Raw genomic sequence first — 17,497 nt, forward strand, 5'->3', positions numbered from 1 at the left:
AAGTGTGGAGTCTTAAGAATGGTGCTTGGCATTAGGTAAACAGTATAAAAGTGTTAGCAACTACTATTCTTTTTATTATCATATGGTGCAGAAATTTTAAAAAAATGTATGTAATGACCACATCTCACAAGTACATAATGAAAAACTTGGGGAGAAAAAAACACATGTGGACCTGAAATAATTGGTGAGCTCTAAGAAGGTGTTAAGGTTGCCAGTTCTCAGGATGAATGCAAAGGTGTTAGAGAAGGGTCAGCTCTGCACAACTGTGTGTGAAAACTTTAGAAGTCCCACTTCTGGGCAATAGTGTCAGAGAGGAAGGGGAAGTGGGGGCAGGGCCATGGCCGCTGTAAGGTGATAGGTACATGTGGTATATAACAAAATAGAAATGTGTGAGTGCCATACTTTTAAAATCAAGGACCTAAAGAAACAGCTCCCTCTGCTGGAAAGTGGTGGAATTGCTTGCCTATTTCTGATCTCTGTTGCTGAAAAAACCCAGCTGAGGCGGTAGCCAAGTTCTTTTATGAAATAATCACTAAAGCAAGATCATTTCTGCAACATCACAAAATCAAACCTGGGCCATTCCTACCTTACTTGTAATAAGTGGCAGACTCTTTATTGCATTTAAATATATAAAGGGCAGTGGATTTCTGATCTCCTCCACTTCCTCATCTTTTCTAAAATGTCTGGGGAGGTTATCACCAAGTGAAAGAGTAGGTGGATGATAGCACTTGAAGTCTTCTAGAGAAAAAAAGATTAATATGATGTCTTTAGTTCCTTAATATTGTCTCAATTGAGTGCAAATTCTAAAATAATTAAATGTTAAGTCGAGAAGTTATCTGGGATCTTCTGCTATTCTTACCACTTGCAATAAGGTTTCCCTCTAAGTTACTTCTCTTCTGGTAATAAAAAAAAAACTCCGAGTGGCAAAACAAGATGTTTGAAGATAAGGATTTTAATGTGATCATGGTTTGCATTTAAAACCTATATTTTAGCATCTGTGTTTTCTTATTCTAGTCTCTTATACTTTAGTACTATTTCTATTATAAATAGAAACAGAAAATGATTACTAAATAGGTACACAGAGGAAGCACAGGAAAAACATTTAGCAAGGCTTATTAGCATCCTTGTTCACCACGTAGATACATATGCCTTTTGAAAAAAATCTTTGTTTTGAGCTCTCTGTCCTCCCCCTTTCTGTCTAAAAACAAGGCATACATTTCCTTTTGTAAAGGTGTCTCCCTCTCCCTTGCCAGGAAGAGGAGAGTGCCTCTTACTCACACATCCATGGAGAAGGCACAACTTGATCTGCAAAACAAACCTTGTTAAACTAACTTTTTCCACCATTAGTTGTCTCCCCCACATATTTATCTCCCCATAATTTACCACCCCTAGGAGCCCCAAACCCCTTGCCTTTGTCTTGTCATTCTCCAAAAATGTATCATCCTTTGTTAAAATAGTATATAACCCTCCAGGGTCTAACAGCATCTGTGGGCCTTCACTTCTTTTCTATGCATCACAAACCTTTTCTCCTGTTAGTTTACCTGTAGTCAGTTTAATTTGCATGGTCCCTGGAACTGAACCTAAGAAGATAGAGGAAAACGTTTTTTCTTCCCCTACAAGGTCACATTTGCTAATCTCCAGGCACAGAAGAGGCAATAAATATTTGGTAAATAATATTTAACAGTCATATCTTTTGATACAATGTAGAAAAATAAAGAATTGAATTCCTGTTTCCTTTCATTTCCTTGAAGGTATAAAAGCTTTTTATTTTTTTGGTAAATTTTTGTCTACCTTAAATCTTGTCTGATAGTTTATTTTAGAGCAGGTTTATTGAGCTACAATTCATGTACCATAAAACTGGCTATTTGCAAGTGTACAATTTAGTGATTTTTAGCATATTCACAAGTTGTGTAACTATCACTGGTATTTATTTAGAACATTTTTATCATCCCCCAAAGAAACCCATATTCTGTACTTGTAAGATGGGTACTAGACTTATCAGGGTGATCACTTTGTAAGGTATATGTCTAATCACTATGATATACATCTGAAACTAAAATATGTCAACTGAAAAATAAATAGATAAAAAAGAAACCCCATACCATTTAGCAATCACTTTCCATTCCTCTGTCCTCCCAGTCCCTGGAAACCACTCATCTATTGCCTTTATGGATTTGCCTATTCTAGACATTTCATATCAATGGAATCATACCATATGTCACCTTTTGTGTCTGTCTTCTTTCACTCAGCATAATGCTTTCAAGGTTCATCCATTTTGTTATATGTATCATTACCTTATTTCTTTTTATGAAAATGTCTAAGTTTTCAATGCCCTAAGAAATCCATAAAATATATGCAAACGAATGATGCTGTTAATAAGAACTGGGAATTTCAAGGATACAACCAGGAAAATTACAAACAGTGGAAGATAATAAACACTCCAGCCTTCAGTCTGACACATAAGTAGGGTTTTTCTTAAAGAAGAACTCAACCTTAGATGATCTATTATCTATCTATATAAAAGCCAAGGACCAGAATGCCAGAACAACGGGAATGACTGGTTGCTTTGACATGCACTGGGCCCCAACCGCCCCCTCACCTGGATTGGTAGAGGGTGCGATTCTCATCATTGATGTTTCTCTCTCTCTCCCTTTCCCTTCCTCTCTGAAATCAATAATAATGTATTTTTTTAATGTCTATTCTTGTCTCAACTGATACAAAAGTATTTTGTAAGCTCTAATTATGGTGTATATTCAAAGTTACATCTGAGGTGTTGTAAAGATAATCGTTACAAGTAAATGAGTATTGAGATTTCTATGGTTCAACTTTGGACAATTTATATAGGGAAAGATTTCCATGGCATGGCCTCCGTCAATTTTTTTTAAAAAAATATTTTTATTGATTTCAGAGAGGAAAGGAGAAGGAGAGAGATAGAAACATCAATGATGAGAGAAAATCATTGATTGGCTGCCTCCTGCATGCCCCCCACTGGGGATCAAGCCCACAACCCAGGCATGTGCCCTTGACTAGAATTGAACCCAGGACCCTTCCGTTCACAGGCCGATGCTCTATCCACTGAGCCAAACAAGCCAGGGCCATCAATGTTTTTTAATGGGGCCTGATCCGGAGAAGCACCTGAGGAACTCGGTAGAAACACAGATTGCAAGGCCCCAGCCTAAATGAACTGCATCCAAGCCTGAGGGATGGAGGCTGCGGCCAGCTGGGGAAAACTGGCTGCGAGGCTCGGACTTGGAGGCAGCAGAAAAACCGTTTTTAATTTCCAAACTCAGAGAGATTTGTTCCTTTTAGAGGTAAGCCTGCTTTGTATTTCTTCACAGAAAAATGTGTTTCCTACCCTGTGGTCATAAGGCCATTGAGTTTCTAAATAACAGTCCATTTCAAAACATGATCATTAGGGATGCAAAAAATGTAGAATAAAGGTAATAATAAATAGAATATAGTGTAAATGTGAATACATTATTTTTAGAATGCATTTGATGATTTGTCAGGTTCTTAGGTTTGCTAATCTTTCAATTAAAATGTCTTTAAATGTGTAACAGGATTTATTATAAGTAAGAAAAACCCCATTATAATCTTTTAAGAACTGTCCTTAATTCATTTTGCAGTCCTGGCGCAGGCAGAAAACGCACCGCCAGCTGGTACAAGCGAGGCTGCTGTCAGTTCTGATTTCCCAGTGATGACCCTGGATTAAGTCCAAAGCTCAGTACCCACTGCATCGCCTCTGATCTTACCAGAGTATGAACTGCACAGTTGAATGCAGATTATTTCACTTTGTTGTTTTCATTGTTATACTGTATTAACTTTGCTATTTCTTAGCTCAAGCTCTACCACCTTAACGCTGTGTGGCTTTGCACAAGTTATTTAACTTCTTGCTTCCCAGTGTAAAATAGAAATCATACCCACACCCCCCAGGATCACTGTGGAGACTAAATGAAATAATATACAGGAAACACTACAGTGCTAGTTATAAATGAAAGGTATTACCTAAGTTGTTTGAATTTTGGGTAAAGTTTTCCCACCTCGTAGTTCAAGGTCTCAGTAATAGGGGCTGAAAGGAACCTCCAGGTCTTCTAGCCCAACCACTCTTACAGTTGCATCCCTGGGGGAAGCTCAGTGGCTCTGGGGGACCGTTCCAGACTGCACATGAACTTCTGGGCCCTTTCTCCCCATCCTGGAGCATCCCACCTCTCTATTGGCTGTAAATCAGTCCAGCATGATTCCGTGTGGGTATCGGTGGCATTTTGGTTGAGACATTGTTATTCTAAGGAGAGCAGTGCTCCCCTTTCTACTGAGAACCAGTGGAACAAGCAAGACTCCAGAGAAGTTATGTCCGAGGAGAGAAGCATCACACCAGGAGTCAGACATGCTTCTCCTTGTGCGACTGGAGTCTGCCACAGCTCCGAGCCAGGTCTCCTCATTCCCCTCCTAGGCATGCCATCGCGCACCTTAAGCACTCCTGTCCCATCCCCCGTCCCCCTTCATGGACCTGCAATGACTTGTGAAAACAGCACAATGGTGGTTACCAGGGGTTTGGGAAATTGGGGAATGTTATCTCAGGGTACAAACTTGCAACTAGTAGATAAATAAGTCCTAGAGATCTAATGCACAGCCTAGTGATTGCAGAAAACAATACTGTTATAATGTCAAAATTGCTAAGAGACTAGATCTTAACTGTTGCCAAGACAAAGAAACGGTAATTGAGTGATGTGATAGTGGTGTTAGCTCACAGTACCGTAGTAATCATATTGCAATATATAAATGTATCCAACCAACATGTTGCACACCTTAAACTTACAGTTATATGTCAATTATATCTCGAAAAAGGGGGGCAAAACCTGCAAGGACTCTCTTCTACCGCACAATCAGCCCAGCCCCAGGGTTAGCCTCGTCGTTCATGTCGTCCCATTCCACTTGTGCGATTGGCCACTCTCCATTTCTTGGAGTTCTAATCCCTGTATTTCCATCACAGCTTACCTTTTCAATATTTTTTTTTTCCAACTATGCTAGTCCATGCTGATTTCCTACCTGAACTTGTTTTCTTGGATCATCCTGCTTTGATTTGAGACACAGTAAATGACTGTGCACAGGCCCTAAGTCCACTCCTTTGCAACCTATTGCTTCTGCCAAGTCCTAACCTCTTCCCTCTAGCTGCCCCTTCGCCCCTCCTGCATATTCTTCACACCGCCAGAGGGAGAAGAGCAAGATTTTCTCATGGACGAGCCTGCAGTGCTCAGGAGGGAACCAGGGTGCACCTGAACGAGTTCAAATGCACCGTCTGACAACAGTGAGTGTGCACAATGCTCCGGAATGTCCAGCAGAGGCGCACAGTAGTCCTTGGCTGCGATTTGCACTCTTGGGAGGAAATGAAAATTCTACCGCTATTGAGTAATTCTCTTTTAAAGTGCACAGCAACAACACAAGTTCTGCCAACTCCTACACCTTAAGAGAACTTAACGACACAGAACTGCAAAGTGGAATCCATTTGGGTCATTTAAGATGTTCTCACAGCAACACTTCTAGAACAAGCATGGCAGGAAGCGGAGCACATATTGGAAGAGGACAAGTGAAACAGAGAAATAAGCACCTTCCAGCTCCTATGATTTTTTGATTGGAGTTCTTCCTGTCTCAAACAATGCCACATTCATAGTTTCTTAAAGGCTGACCTCCTCACGTGACAAACACCACTGCAAGCAACGTAACTGCATCATGCGGGGAAGCAACGTTTCTGTTAGTTCCAGAAATACTCAGAGAGCCGCCATGGTGCCACCTGCTTGCCACGTCATGCTGTACAGGCGAATGTGTCTGATGATGATGGTCCCCTCCTGGGTGAAAGCAATAGCAACTACCACAAACGTGGCTATGGCCCCGGTTCGTGTCCTGGGTCAAGCACTGCGCTAAGCAATTTATACAGATTACTTCATTCAGTCATCTCAATGATTATGCATTAGGTATTATTATTGGGCCCATTTTATGGATGATCATGCTGAAGCATAAATACGTTGTCAAAGAACACACAAAGTGAACTGGAGGGCCAGTGTGGGATTGCAGCCGGCTGGCTGCTATGTGTTTGCTCCGACACTGTACCTACTCTCTACTGTGAAAGGGAAGGGAAGCCAAAGGCCGCCTCCATTACTGTCAGACAAGGTGGTCGGGCAGACGGGAAGGGCTTGTGGTGACTGAAATCTCTCTCATCTCTTCAGATGAAGGCCAGCACAGATCCCGGAACACCGGTAGATGTTAGTATGTTCAAATGTACTTACAGATTCTAAGATTAAAATATGCCTTTAAGATTATATAAGAGATTCTTCTTGTGGTATCCAGGGAATGAAATACAAAGAGCAGGAATGAGACTGCATGGCAAGCTTAGAGCAAGTTCTCTATAAAAGGTATATCCCCCACCACTCTGTCCTCCACATCCTGGCTTTGTTCCCCCTGATATGTTAATATCACCATGGCAACAAGAATATGGTTAATGCAATAGCCACATAGCTACTTTCCCATAACTCACATTCCTTTGCCAAGGCTCTCAAAACCCCATTTTCATTCTGAAGTATTATAGAAGCCATTTTAAAAAAAACTGTCTTTGCCTTTAATGCGGTTGAGCCTTATACAAGGACATAAATCTATACTTGAAAATTTGTGTCAATGAAAATGAATGTATTTATGTGTGTGTTTGGGTTTTTTAAGGACATTAAAAAGAATATATTAGGACTGTTATGGGTGGTTTTTATTTTCTCTCTTTGCTTTATTGTATTGTATTTGAACATGAATTATATAATGAGGGGAAATATGTTTAAAATATATTTGCAATGTCACCACCACACACCTAACTAGAGTCTCCAGAAGCCCTGCACCCTTATAAAACCATTACAAACGTCTGCTACACTCATACTGAAGTAATGCCCATCCCTGTTTGAGTAGCCGATGTCCTTTCTAGCACCCTCTGGTGGTGGCTTTGATAGGGTCTTGACAGCACGCCTCTGAGGCCATGCTTACAACACCCTTAAGCTTGGAAGCAGCTCTTTATGCTAGGCTTGTCTTCCAGGGTCGCCTATACTGCTGAGAAGCAAGTCTTCCAAATGCTTACACAAGTTTGCCCTTTGGCATCTGAGATTCAATACTTGGGTTTGGAGCACTGACCTAAACTCCTCTTTTTGAATCCTGCGGATTTCTCTTCTCCTTTAATAACAGCAAGCAGTTCCCTAACACCAGGTGACGGTCAACTTGAAATTCTGATAGGCTAGGGCAGAGGTCGGCAAACTCATTAGTCAACAGAGCCAAATATCAACAGTACAACGATTGAAATTTCTTTTGAGAGCCAAAAACCGACTTCTGCGCATGGGCCACGAAGTTTCAATTGCACTGTATGTGCATTGCCAGCATGTGGTAGTTTGTGGAAGAGCCACACTCAAGGGGCCAAAGAGCCGCATGTGGCTCGCAAGCCGCGGTTTGCCGACCACTGGGCTAGGGAGAGGAACAGGGCTTGAGGAAAGCAGGTTTAAGTAGGTACTGGGTACCCAGGTGTAGTGGTTAAGGAAGACGAAGTTATTTCTTCATTCATTCATTCTTGAATTCAATAAATATATATCACGTACTTCCAGTGCTAGGTGCTGGGAATTCACAGTGGGTAATAATACACAGGCCTGTCCTTCAGGAATTCAAAGTCTTGCAAATGAGGTGAAGAACAGGATATGGAAGATGTATTTCATTACACCTCCACTTCAGCCCTCAGAAGATTGTTAATACATATAAAATGTTTAAGAAAGAGACTGGAACTTAATAAATACTCAAATTATAACTACTTCAAATCATTATTATTATCAACTTCTCCTATGAAAGAAAAGCGGACCATCTACTGGGCACTTATTCTGTAACAGGCAGGGCCTTGATATTTCCATATCTGGAGCTCTCTGGCTGAATGGAATGCAGTGGCATATTAGTACGTCTAAGGTACCACTTCATCAAAGGTAGACAGAGGGCTGCGAGGCAGCAAAGACAAAGGTCATGCCTTCCTGTAGTGCAGTAAGGAATGATTCCCTGAAAAAACAATGCCTGCTTCTCCTAAAAAAAAAAAAACACACAAAAAACTATAGCGGGAAGGCTGGGGAGGGGGGCGGGGGGAGGTAAGAGATCAACCAAAGGACTTGTACACATGCATATAAGCATGACCAATGGACGCAAGACACTGGGGGGTGAGGGCATGTATGCGAGTGGGGTGGGGGGCAATGGAGGGATATGGACACATATCTAATACCTTAATCAATTAAAAAAAAATCTAAGCAGCAAGAAACACGTTCTCTGTTGCTCAGTCCTTCGCTGGAAGATTGAAGTTCATGTTAAAGCCAAGGTCACAGAGCCGGGCACAAGGTGAGCACTTGGGAAGAGGATATTAGCAGGTGAGAAGCTGGAGACAGAAGATGAATAAGCCTTCAAGGGGATTAGAAAACAAATAGAATATGCAAGACAAAAAAAATCATATAAATACAACAATATTTAATGCCTACCATTAGAACGTACAAGGGGGCAATGAAGAGATATGGTTTGGTTAAGGGGGAGTGACTTATTTTAGGGGTTAGAGAGAGCTTCTTTGAGGAAAAGAATACTAGCATCCTTTACACAGATGAAAAACAAAGATTCATAGAAGTTAACCAGGTGGCACAATCCCTGGCAATTGGAGACCTTGCTTGAGATCGACCTTAATTTTTGATATTTCTGAACTCTCCATAACATGAATTGGGGAGAAATGACTATTTTTACTCCTGTTTGGAAGAGGATTTCAGTTTTATTGTTGATTTTGGTGGTTTCTGGTGACAAAATGGGTAAGACAAAAATCTTCTTTTGGAGCCAAAAGGGGGAAGTCTATTAGGAGTGAAATTGCTCTGCATAACTACTTAAAGGATCATTTTCCTTGGGGCAACATTTACCTTTACAGATTATTGTGACACTGAAGGGAAGGAGGGCCTCAGAATGACAGTGTCTCAACTTTGTCCAGACCTTTCTGTGATGATGGAAATGTTATGTTTACTGTGTTAATAGAATAGCTGCTAGCCACATGTGAGTACTGAGCACCTGAAAAGTGGTTATTGAGAATGAGGAACAGAATTTTAAATGAGATACATTTAAATTTAAATTGAAGATTGCTCATTTGAAGAGGAAGCAGGGTTTTCCCCTCCCACTGTGCCCAGAAATGAGGTTAAGGGGCTTGGACTCTGGCTAAGAGAGACAGTAAAAGGGGTTCCCACTGGTGGGGAGTGAGATTGACTTTGCAACATGGTGCCCTTTGGGGGCTCCAGAGGATGGTATCCAGAGGGAGGGGTCAACAGCCTGTGGACTCTGGGAACAGTGTTGTCCTGAATCAATCTGCCGGCTTTGCCTTTCTGTCAATCCCTAAGTTGTTAGAAAAGTCCTTCTTTTTGGCCTTAGAGACTAGACTTAGACATGCTTTGGGGCAGTGGTCGCCAACCTTTCGGACCTCAGGGACCACTGGTTGGCGACCGCTGTTTTGGGGAATTCAGGGAGAGACTGTTGACTTTAGAGACTAAAGAAATTAGTAGAGTAAGAACAGCAGTCACTCAAGTCTGGACCTCCAGGTCTAGCTCATAATAGAAGCTTATGTGCTAGTTTTATTTTAATCTTAAAATGGAAATCTCCAACAGACAGTGCGGGGAGTGGGGGGGTGGGAGAGGGGTTGTGAGAGCATGTGCTGGGGAGTGGGAGTGACCAGCGAGAGGTCAATGGGGGGAAAAGGAGACATATGTAATACTTTAAACAATAAACAATTTAAATTAAAAAAAAAGGAAATCTCCAAATATCGTCTATCCCTGGATGCTGTTTTACTCATGCACATGCTGAACCATATTGGCCTCTTCTGTGGGCAGAATGTACGTCTGACACTTATTTTCCACCACCAGGCTTAGTAGTTAAAACTGTCTAAAAACACTGCTCTCATTTTAATATAACATTAAGTTACTATTTAATAACTAAAGTAAACTTTTGTGTAATTTAATTGAATTCTGAATGTGGCCCACCACCTGCCAAAACTTCATTCAAGACATCTGGTATTTGAAAAGGGCAGTCCAATGGACATGTCATGTAGTCACTGCCAAGTTCTATCACACACAATTAAAGCATCATAAAGATAAGCACCTAGGTCAATCTCTCAGCTGCCCTCGGCAGGGGGCCTTCACAGGTGGAGAGCTAACATCAATAGGTCAGGGCAATAAGAACTGATCCTTTTGAAGTGCAGTAATTAAAGATACTGTCAACTATGTAATTCACATGCTAAAAATCATATTTTAGTGATTTCACACACATAAAATTGTCTTTATAGAAAACCATGTTTTCTCCCCCCCCCCCCAAAAAAAAATAATATGATCCTCTTCCATTACATATATCAACGTCCCTAAGAGCTAAATTTATTCTCTAGTTGTATTCACTGGTTTATTCCAGCGGCTGGTAACATATACTTTTTCGCTTTCATTCTTACATGTCTTACTTTGTATATTTTAACCTGTACACTACATGAAGTCCTTTTGGAAACAAATGAGGTATAGCACTCAAACCAAAAAGTACTAAATAAACAAGGCCAATAGAAGAATTTTTAAATTCAATTATCTTCCCCAAATGGGAAGTTGAATAATACTTCACAAGAGAAAGGTCAATGACAAGTGTGAAGATTAAGTTAGGTGGTCCATTATATTTGATGAAAAAACTCTTAGCCAGCAAGATATCAATCTGTCTTCCTCAATCAATAAAAGGGACTTTGCAAGCATCCACATAATATAATTTGCCTTTAGTTACTCCAGTGCACAAATGCTCCTTCCTGGAATGATAATCAGTAGCAGCTCTGGTATGCCTTGGTTACCCTCTCTTCCCCAAGAGAGCTAGAATGATTTGTGGAGAGCAAGGGTCACCCATAAATTCAGACAGTGTCAACGCCACCTCAGCAGACTCAATTCAAAGAATGAAGAATGCTGACGCTGCACTGCAGCATTCAGCAGCTTCTCCATTAACTCCCTGCAGTGGACCCGCAAGGCTGAGCAGGTCTTCATGGATTATCCAGAAGGAAATACATAAAATATCAGACAGGATACCTTACATGTACCTAGCAAAATTACAACACAAAAATCAAAACTGACATCATAATAAAAATCTAAGGAAAGGTGTTGATAAGCAGGTCAATTTGGCATAAATCGGTTGCCCTAATTGCTACGCAGGGGTATGGTTTCTTCATAGGCTAGGATCTGCTTTATTGCTGCATAAATTAGCTAGCCCTGCAAAAGTGCATAGAAAGCAATCCACTTTATTGTATGCTCCCTTTAGTCACAATGTGTTTATTTCTGCCTCGTGTCTGCTTTGGAAATGCATACCCATTGCATGCAGGAAATTATTTCAGAACTGGTGGCTTTGCCCCTGTCCCCCAGCTCTCTTTGCTAGCGGACAGCCATTCCCTAGGCTATGCCGTCCACCCACAAAGAACCACAGGACAGCACCTGCCCCTCTTCAATGATCTGCCACAGCCAGGAAACAGAAACCGTAGCCCCTCAGACAAAGGTAGCTTTGTTGTTTACTTTCTCTCTAACCATTTCATCAGTATCTCTATCTAAACCCGGTTCCTGAAGCCTATGACTTGCAGCCAGTTCTTAGCAAATGTAGCTTAAAGATCCTCCATTGCCTGGCCAGGTAAAATCTGATCTAATCTGTGTTCAGGGCATCTTACCCTTTCACCTGCTATTTCTGTCACATTCCCGAGGGTGGTGACCTGGGAAGACACCACTGAGGTTGGGGAAGGAGAGGCCTCTGCTGTACAAAAGTATAGATGCTGGATTATTATGAAATGAAATCACTAGAGATTTGGAACCAAAATGGGTTTCTCAAGCTCTTTACAAAGACCAGTTCTTCCTGACACTCCAAAGCAAGTCATCTATCACCAAGCGCAGAGGGAAGCACAGAGCAGGCAGCCTATAAGGGATAATCAAATTCTACCACATTCTTCAGCTCAGAATGCTATTAGGCCTCATTGATTAGGCATGACTGGCCCAAATGCTTTTCAAACCAGTAACAAGTCTGAATTTTAACCTGTTTTAAACAAAAACCCAATGCAATTATTTTAAATCTTATATGGTAACTCAGGCAACTTTAACAACATTCGTCTGAGGTCTCCATTGATGTTTACTCAATACGCTAGCATCATTTGTAATTACCACATCATTGTTTTAATGTAAATGGATGCTTTGGAATTCCTTTGACCTGAAAATACTGTAATTTGCCCCCTTATGTTGCTTAAACATTGTTCCATTCTTCTTATTTTCTGCAGCATCAGGACATTTCCGAACCAGTGGCACACAGACAAACTTCAAACACTACCCTGACATGGATTTTCCAAATGTCCTAATTAGAAGATGTGACTTAATGAGATTCTCGTCATACTGTGAATTACAGAAGTAAAACCAGAGCAGTGCATCTTACAGACAAGAACCTCAGTTTAAATATTGACATGCCTGCTTTTTACTTGACTTAAAGAGGTGCCTGACTTTGTCCTTCGAAAGTCAAACTGGGCCTCAGGTCTGCCTTGTCGCTGAAGCCTGAGGATGCAGTGGATGCAGTAAGAACAGAGCGGCATGACCCGAGTCACTGAAACCAGGAAGGCTCTTAGCAAGCTGACGACGATAGGTTAGGAAATAGCTTTCATATTAGTACAATCTGAGCTCTTATTAATTTTTATTGGACTAATAAATTATAAGAAGAAAAAGAATCCTGAAGGTCACCTATGGGAGACGAAACACGCGAGTGATTGTGTGGGGGCCGAAATCCTGCCTTTTCTCATTTGCGAGCTGGCATCCTGGACCAGCTACTTCTCATCTCTAAGCCTCGGTTTCCTCTTCTGTAAAACAGGGATAAGTACCACTTTTCTGGATATGAGGATAAATGAGGCAAAAATGCTTAGCCGGGCATCTGCACCCAGTACCTCCTTCTAAGACAGTATTACTTTTACTGCTGCTGATACTGCTAGTACTAGTTATCATGCCCTACATCTCCCTATGTGATCTAGCTCCATTTCTCCTCTAACAAGTGAGGTTTCAGCAAAACTAATACTTCAAATGTTATGTTCAAAATCAGTGCTGCTGCTGCTGTCGATGGTGATATGTCAGACATGGCCGAGTGCTTTACACACACTCTCTGTTCTTAATTCTCACAGTGACCCAATAGGGGAGTGATACTAATATTTTATTATCATATAACATCAAAATTCATATTCTTTTATCTTACAAAGGAGGAAACTGGTGGACAGAGAGGGGAAAATTAAAGCCCAAATTTGAACTCAGGGAGACTGAATTCCTGAGGCCACGCTTTTAGTCACTGCTCCAATCTGTTTCCTTCTTCATTTCTACTTCTGATGATGACATTTCTGAGGGGTAAGCCTAGCACTGAGCCGATTTTTACATTCTGAGCAGTGTTACTCTGGTCAAGCGTCCACATTGCTATCCATGATACACAGGACGCCAATTCCTTTCTCCAGGAATATGAGCTCACTCAGGTGACAGAATCTTGTTACTCATTATGCTAGTTTGCAGGGAACAGAAGAGAAAAGCAAAGGATGGCTTCTATTATTTGGGTTCTCAAGTTAGGGCCTCATCTAGATATCCCAGCATATTCCCACCCGGAAGGTCAAGCTCCTGATACCTACTAGTAAAGCCCCAGTGGCTGCACTTGACCAATTTCTAACAGTCTCAGACATTTCAACTTGGGGAAATGAAGGTGGTTTCCAGTCAGGATTACTTGAACCCCATCTCCCATATATTCGCATACATATATTTATCACCCCTCAACCCCTTCTTGGTTTATTTTTTCTGCTAGGAAATATCACACCTGTTTAAAAGCAAGGCCACCTGTCTCCACCTCCTCCTCGTGCTGGGAAAGGAAGGTTAAGAATCACTTCAAATGCTTTACAGGCGCGCCCAGGGCAGACTCTTACCCTTGCAGTGAAGTCCACGGCGGCCGCTCGGTTTAACAGCAACGTGGCTACATTGATGTTTCCATAGTGAGCCGCTATGTGCAGCGGAGTGAAGCCACTCTGCAAGGAAAACACAGCAGACGTTCAATGGAGCCCTGCCGCCCCCGTCTGGCATGCCAGGATCAAAACCCCACCCAAATAAAAATGAGGAAGCAAAATATGCTGAGGTCCGCATTCCATTCTGTACTAGGTTTCTTTCGGTTAGTGCCAATTGCTCACAGGGTTTCAAATCAACGCCAAACTCTAGGCAGAGGAAGAGCCAGGAAGGATCCAAGGGCAGAGATTGAGCAGTTTGGGGAATCTGGTAGCAAAACGTTTCAAAAGTTAAAACGGGGATGACAAGAAAAATCTTTATAGCTCATAGAAAGTTCAATTAGTACCAACTGTTTTATTATCGATGGGAGAACTGTCCATTGATACTCTTTGCCAAAATTTGATTTATGTATTCAATATAAGATCAAATTGTAAAGATAAAAGCAATTTTGGGGAAGAGGCGCACTATAATTGGTCTTGTATAGTGGGTGATTGCATTCTAGAAAGAACCCACCAAGTTGGTCTCTTTATTAGCAAATGCCTATTCAAGAACACATCTTTCTGGGTTATTCCTACCAAGGTCATTTTACTTCCTTAAAAAAATGCTAAAACATGCAGCAATTCACTTAGTCCCCAAAGATTGAAACCTTATAGGAACTAGATGCGTTTCTAAATTGTTAGCAAGCTTCGCAGCCATGCTAGCTAGCTTACTGACTCTTGTGGAAGGGTGGGTCATAGTGGTACCATTCTGAGGTCACTTTCATTTTGCTGACACTACTGAGGGTAAGTGTCATGCAGAACTCTACAGAATCAGTCCTAGAGGAGAGAATGGCAGGGTTGTCTGCAGCTTCGGGTAGAGCTGGTAAGCATCTCAAGTGTTGGAAACGCTTCATCTCACACACCTCTATTGCAATCCCCTTAAGATTCAAGGATTCCTCATTCTTCCTTTCAAACACTGAGTTCAGCTGCAGAGAGCCCTGGTAACCAAACTACTATCTTCTCTAGCACATGCTACTTTGGGGGCAGGGGTAGAAAGCAGGGATCTAGCCTACAGAAGGCAATGCAAAGAAGAAGGGAAAGAAATGAGGCTGCAGCACTAAGGGATGGGAAAATGATGATGCAGATACAGATTCTATGTACATGTATATAGATATGTACCTCTGTTGTTCTATTCACCACCATCTAGGGTAACACATTGGGAAGCAAAGAGGAGGAAAAAATGAACGGTTAGTTTGCTGTCGGTGACGTGGACTGCAGAAAGCTCACGGCAGCTAAGGAATGAGGATGAAAGCTCTGATGGAAGCACAATAGGCACAGAAAGAAAGCTAGACTGAAGGGAGGCTACACAGTGGCCTCCTCCAAATGCCACGTTTCCTTCCAAGACTCTCCAGGAATACATGTCAGGACAACGGGAATTTCTGGCCAGGACTCTGGCTGCTGGCACGCTCTCCGCGGGTGGCCAACACTCAGTGTGTCTCCTGCCATCTTAGCTATCAACCAAAGGATGATTTGCACACACTGTTGTTAGCATTTTGTAACTTTTCACTCTGATGTTTAGCTGAAGAGTTAAATACATTACAAATCTATCACAAGGGAGGAAACGATCAGGTTCATATGCATCGATTTTGAGAGGGCCTCCCTGTTAGCATGCATAGGGCAGCATCCAGGGTGACTTCCTAGCTTTCAGGGATAAGGGGAAGGTGCTCCCATTGGCTGACTTGGACACGTGTTTTTATCCCTTCCAGTGGAGTTGCAAGTTTGGCAGCAGCTTGCCAAAAGGGAGGCCAAGCATCTGAAAGTTGGGGTGTCTACGCAGGATGGCTGCAGGAGAGGAGTTTCCCTGGCGCCTCACCTTGGACTCCACGTCTGCGTTGTGGTCATTCTGCAGCAGCAGGGCGGCCGCTTTCGTGTCATCCTTTCGGGCGGCGATGTGAAGAGCCGGAAGCCGCACTTTCCCTTTAGTGTCATTTTCTAGCAGGAGGGACACTACTTGATCATGACCTTGTTGCAAAGCCACTGCCAACGGCGTGAAGCCATCCTGTAGATAAATGGACGGGTCAAGGTTGGTTCCAATGCATATTTTCTTTTCAATTAACAAGAAGGAGATCAAGTGACCAAGGGTCAATTTTTGTTTAGGGTTACGAAAGCTAACATATGCAAGTAAACATATAGGGGTTGGCAAAGTAGGTTTATAGTTGTGAGTACATGAAACACAGAGTTTTTTCTTGTATTATTACTTATAAATTATTTGTTTGTATTATAACTATAAACCTACTTTTGCTCACTCCCATATATGTGAAAAGACATTCTCAAATATACATACATCAAAGCAAAAAATAAATTTTCAATAAGCTTTGAGGGTTTTCTTTCTGTTAAAAAGTGATGTGTATTAATTGAGTAAATTTTGAAAATTTAAAAATAATTTTAAACAGCCATAATTTCAATACGTGTAATAAAATCCCAGTGAAAACAATAACATTTCAGGTTAAATCTAGGCACATTTTTCAAAGGAGCTCATTTATGTAAGCTATAAAAATCTCCACTGATTTTTTTCCCCATTTTTATTGATGACACTATTACAGATGTCCCCATTTCCCCCCTCTTTGCCCACTTCCACACCCAGTCCCTACCCCTTCTACCTTCTCTATCACCACACTGTTGTCGGTGTCCAAGGGTTATGCATATATGTTCTTTGGCTAATCCCTTCACCTTCTTTAATCCAATCCCCTACCTCCCCTCCCCTCTGACAGCTGTCAGACTTTCTATGTATCTTATGCCTGTTTCTATTTTGTTTGTCAGTTTATTTGGTTCATTAGATTCTACATATAAGTGAGATCGTATGATATTTGTCTTTCTCTGACTAGCTTATTTCACTTAGCATAATATTCTACAGGCTATCCACCATGCTGTTGAAATGGTAACATTTCCTTATTTTTTTATGGCTGAGTAGTATTCCATTGTATAAATGTTCCACAGCTTTTTTACCCTCTCATCTACTGATGGGCATTTGGGCTTTTTCCAGATCTTGGCTACTGTAAATAATGCTACTATGAACATAGGGGTGCATATATTCTTTCAAATTGGTGTTTCGGGATTCTTACTATATATTCCCAGAAGTGGGATCACTGGGTTCCACTGATATTTTAACATTGGGGAATATGCTTGTCGGGTTCATCACCGTCCCTTGTTGCCTATCATACACCTGGTTTTCAATCAGAATGTATGAATTAATGAATTGTAATCATTGCTGTCTTAAGAAAGTTCTACATAAAGGACTCTTGGCTTCTCTGAATAAAGAAGGAAGAAGACAAAGGGACCATGCCAAATATGACTAGAATAAATTCCCACACACATATTTGTACATTTTGTATTGCCTTGGACTTGTCAAACAGGAGACAGCTACAGATTTCTCTGTAGTTAATTTATTTG

General features: G+C 41.4%; 1 protein-coding gene across 16 annotated transcripts in view; it reads right to left on the reverse strand.

Annotated features, from left to right (window-relative positions):
• The window catches only part of ANK3 (ankyrin 3), a 488,871-nt gene that overhangs the window by 173,015 nt on the left and 298,359 nt on the right, over positions 1 to 17,497 (reverse strand). For 13 of the 16 annotated variants that reach the window (XM_080640919.1, XM_080640916.1, XM_080640924.1 and 10 more), the window contains exons 6-7: positions 15,921 to 16,106; positions 13,997 to 14,095 (exon numbers count right to left, since the gene is read on the reverse strand). In XM_080640919.1, the coding sequence (XP_080497045.1) occupies positions 13,997 to 14,095; positions 15,921 to 16,106 (285 nt within the window). Of the gene's footprint in view, positions 1 to 13,996; positions 14,096 to 15,226; positions 15,251 to 15,920; positions 16,107 to 17,497 lie in introns of all 16 variants that reach the window. The other 3 variants (XM_080640928.1, XM_080640922.1, XM_080640914.1) reach the window with 1 other exon arrangement.

This window comes from Plecotus auritus (genome assembly GCF_963455305.1).
Source record: "Plecotus auritus genome assembly, chromosome: 9".
NCBI classification, from domain to species: Eukaryota; Metazoa; Chordata; class Mammalia; order Chiroptera; family Vespertilionidae; genus Plecotus; species Plecotus auritus.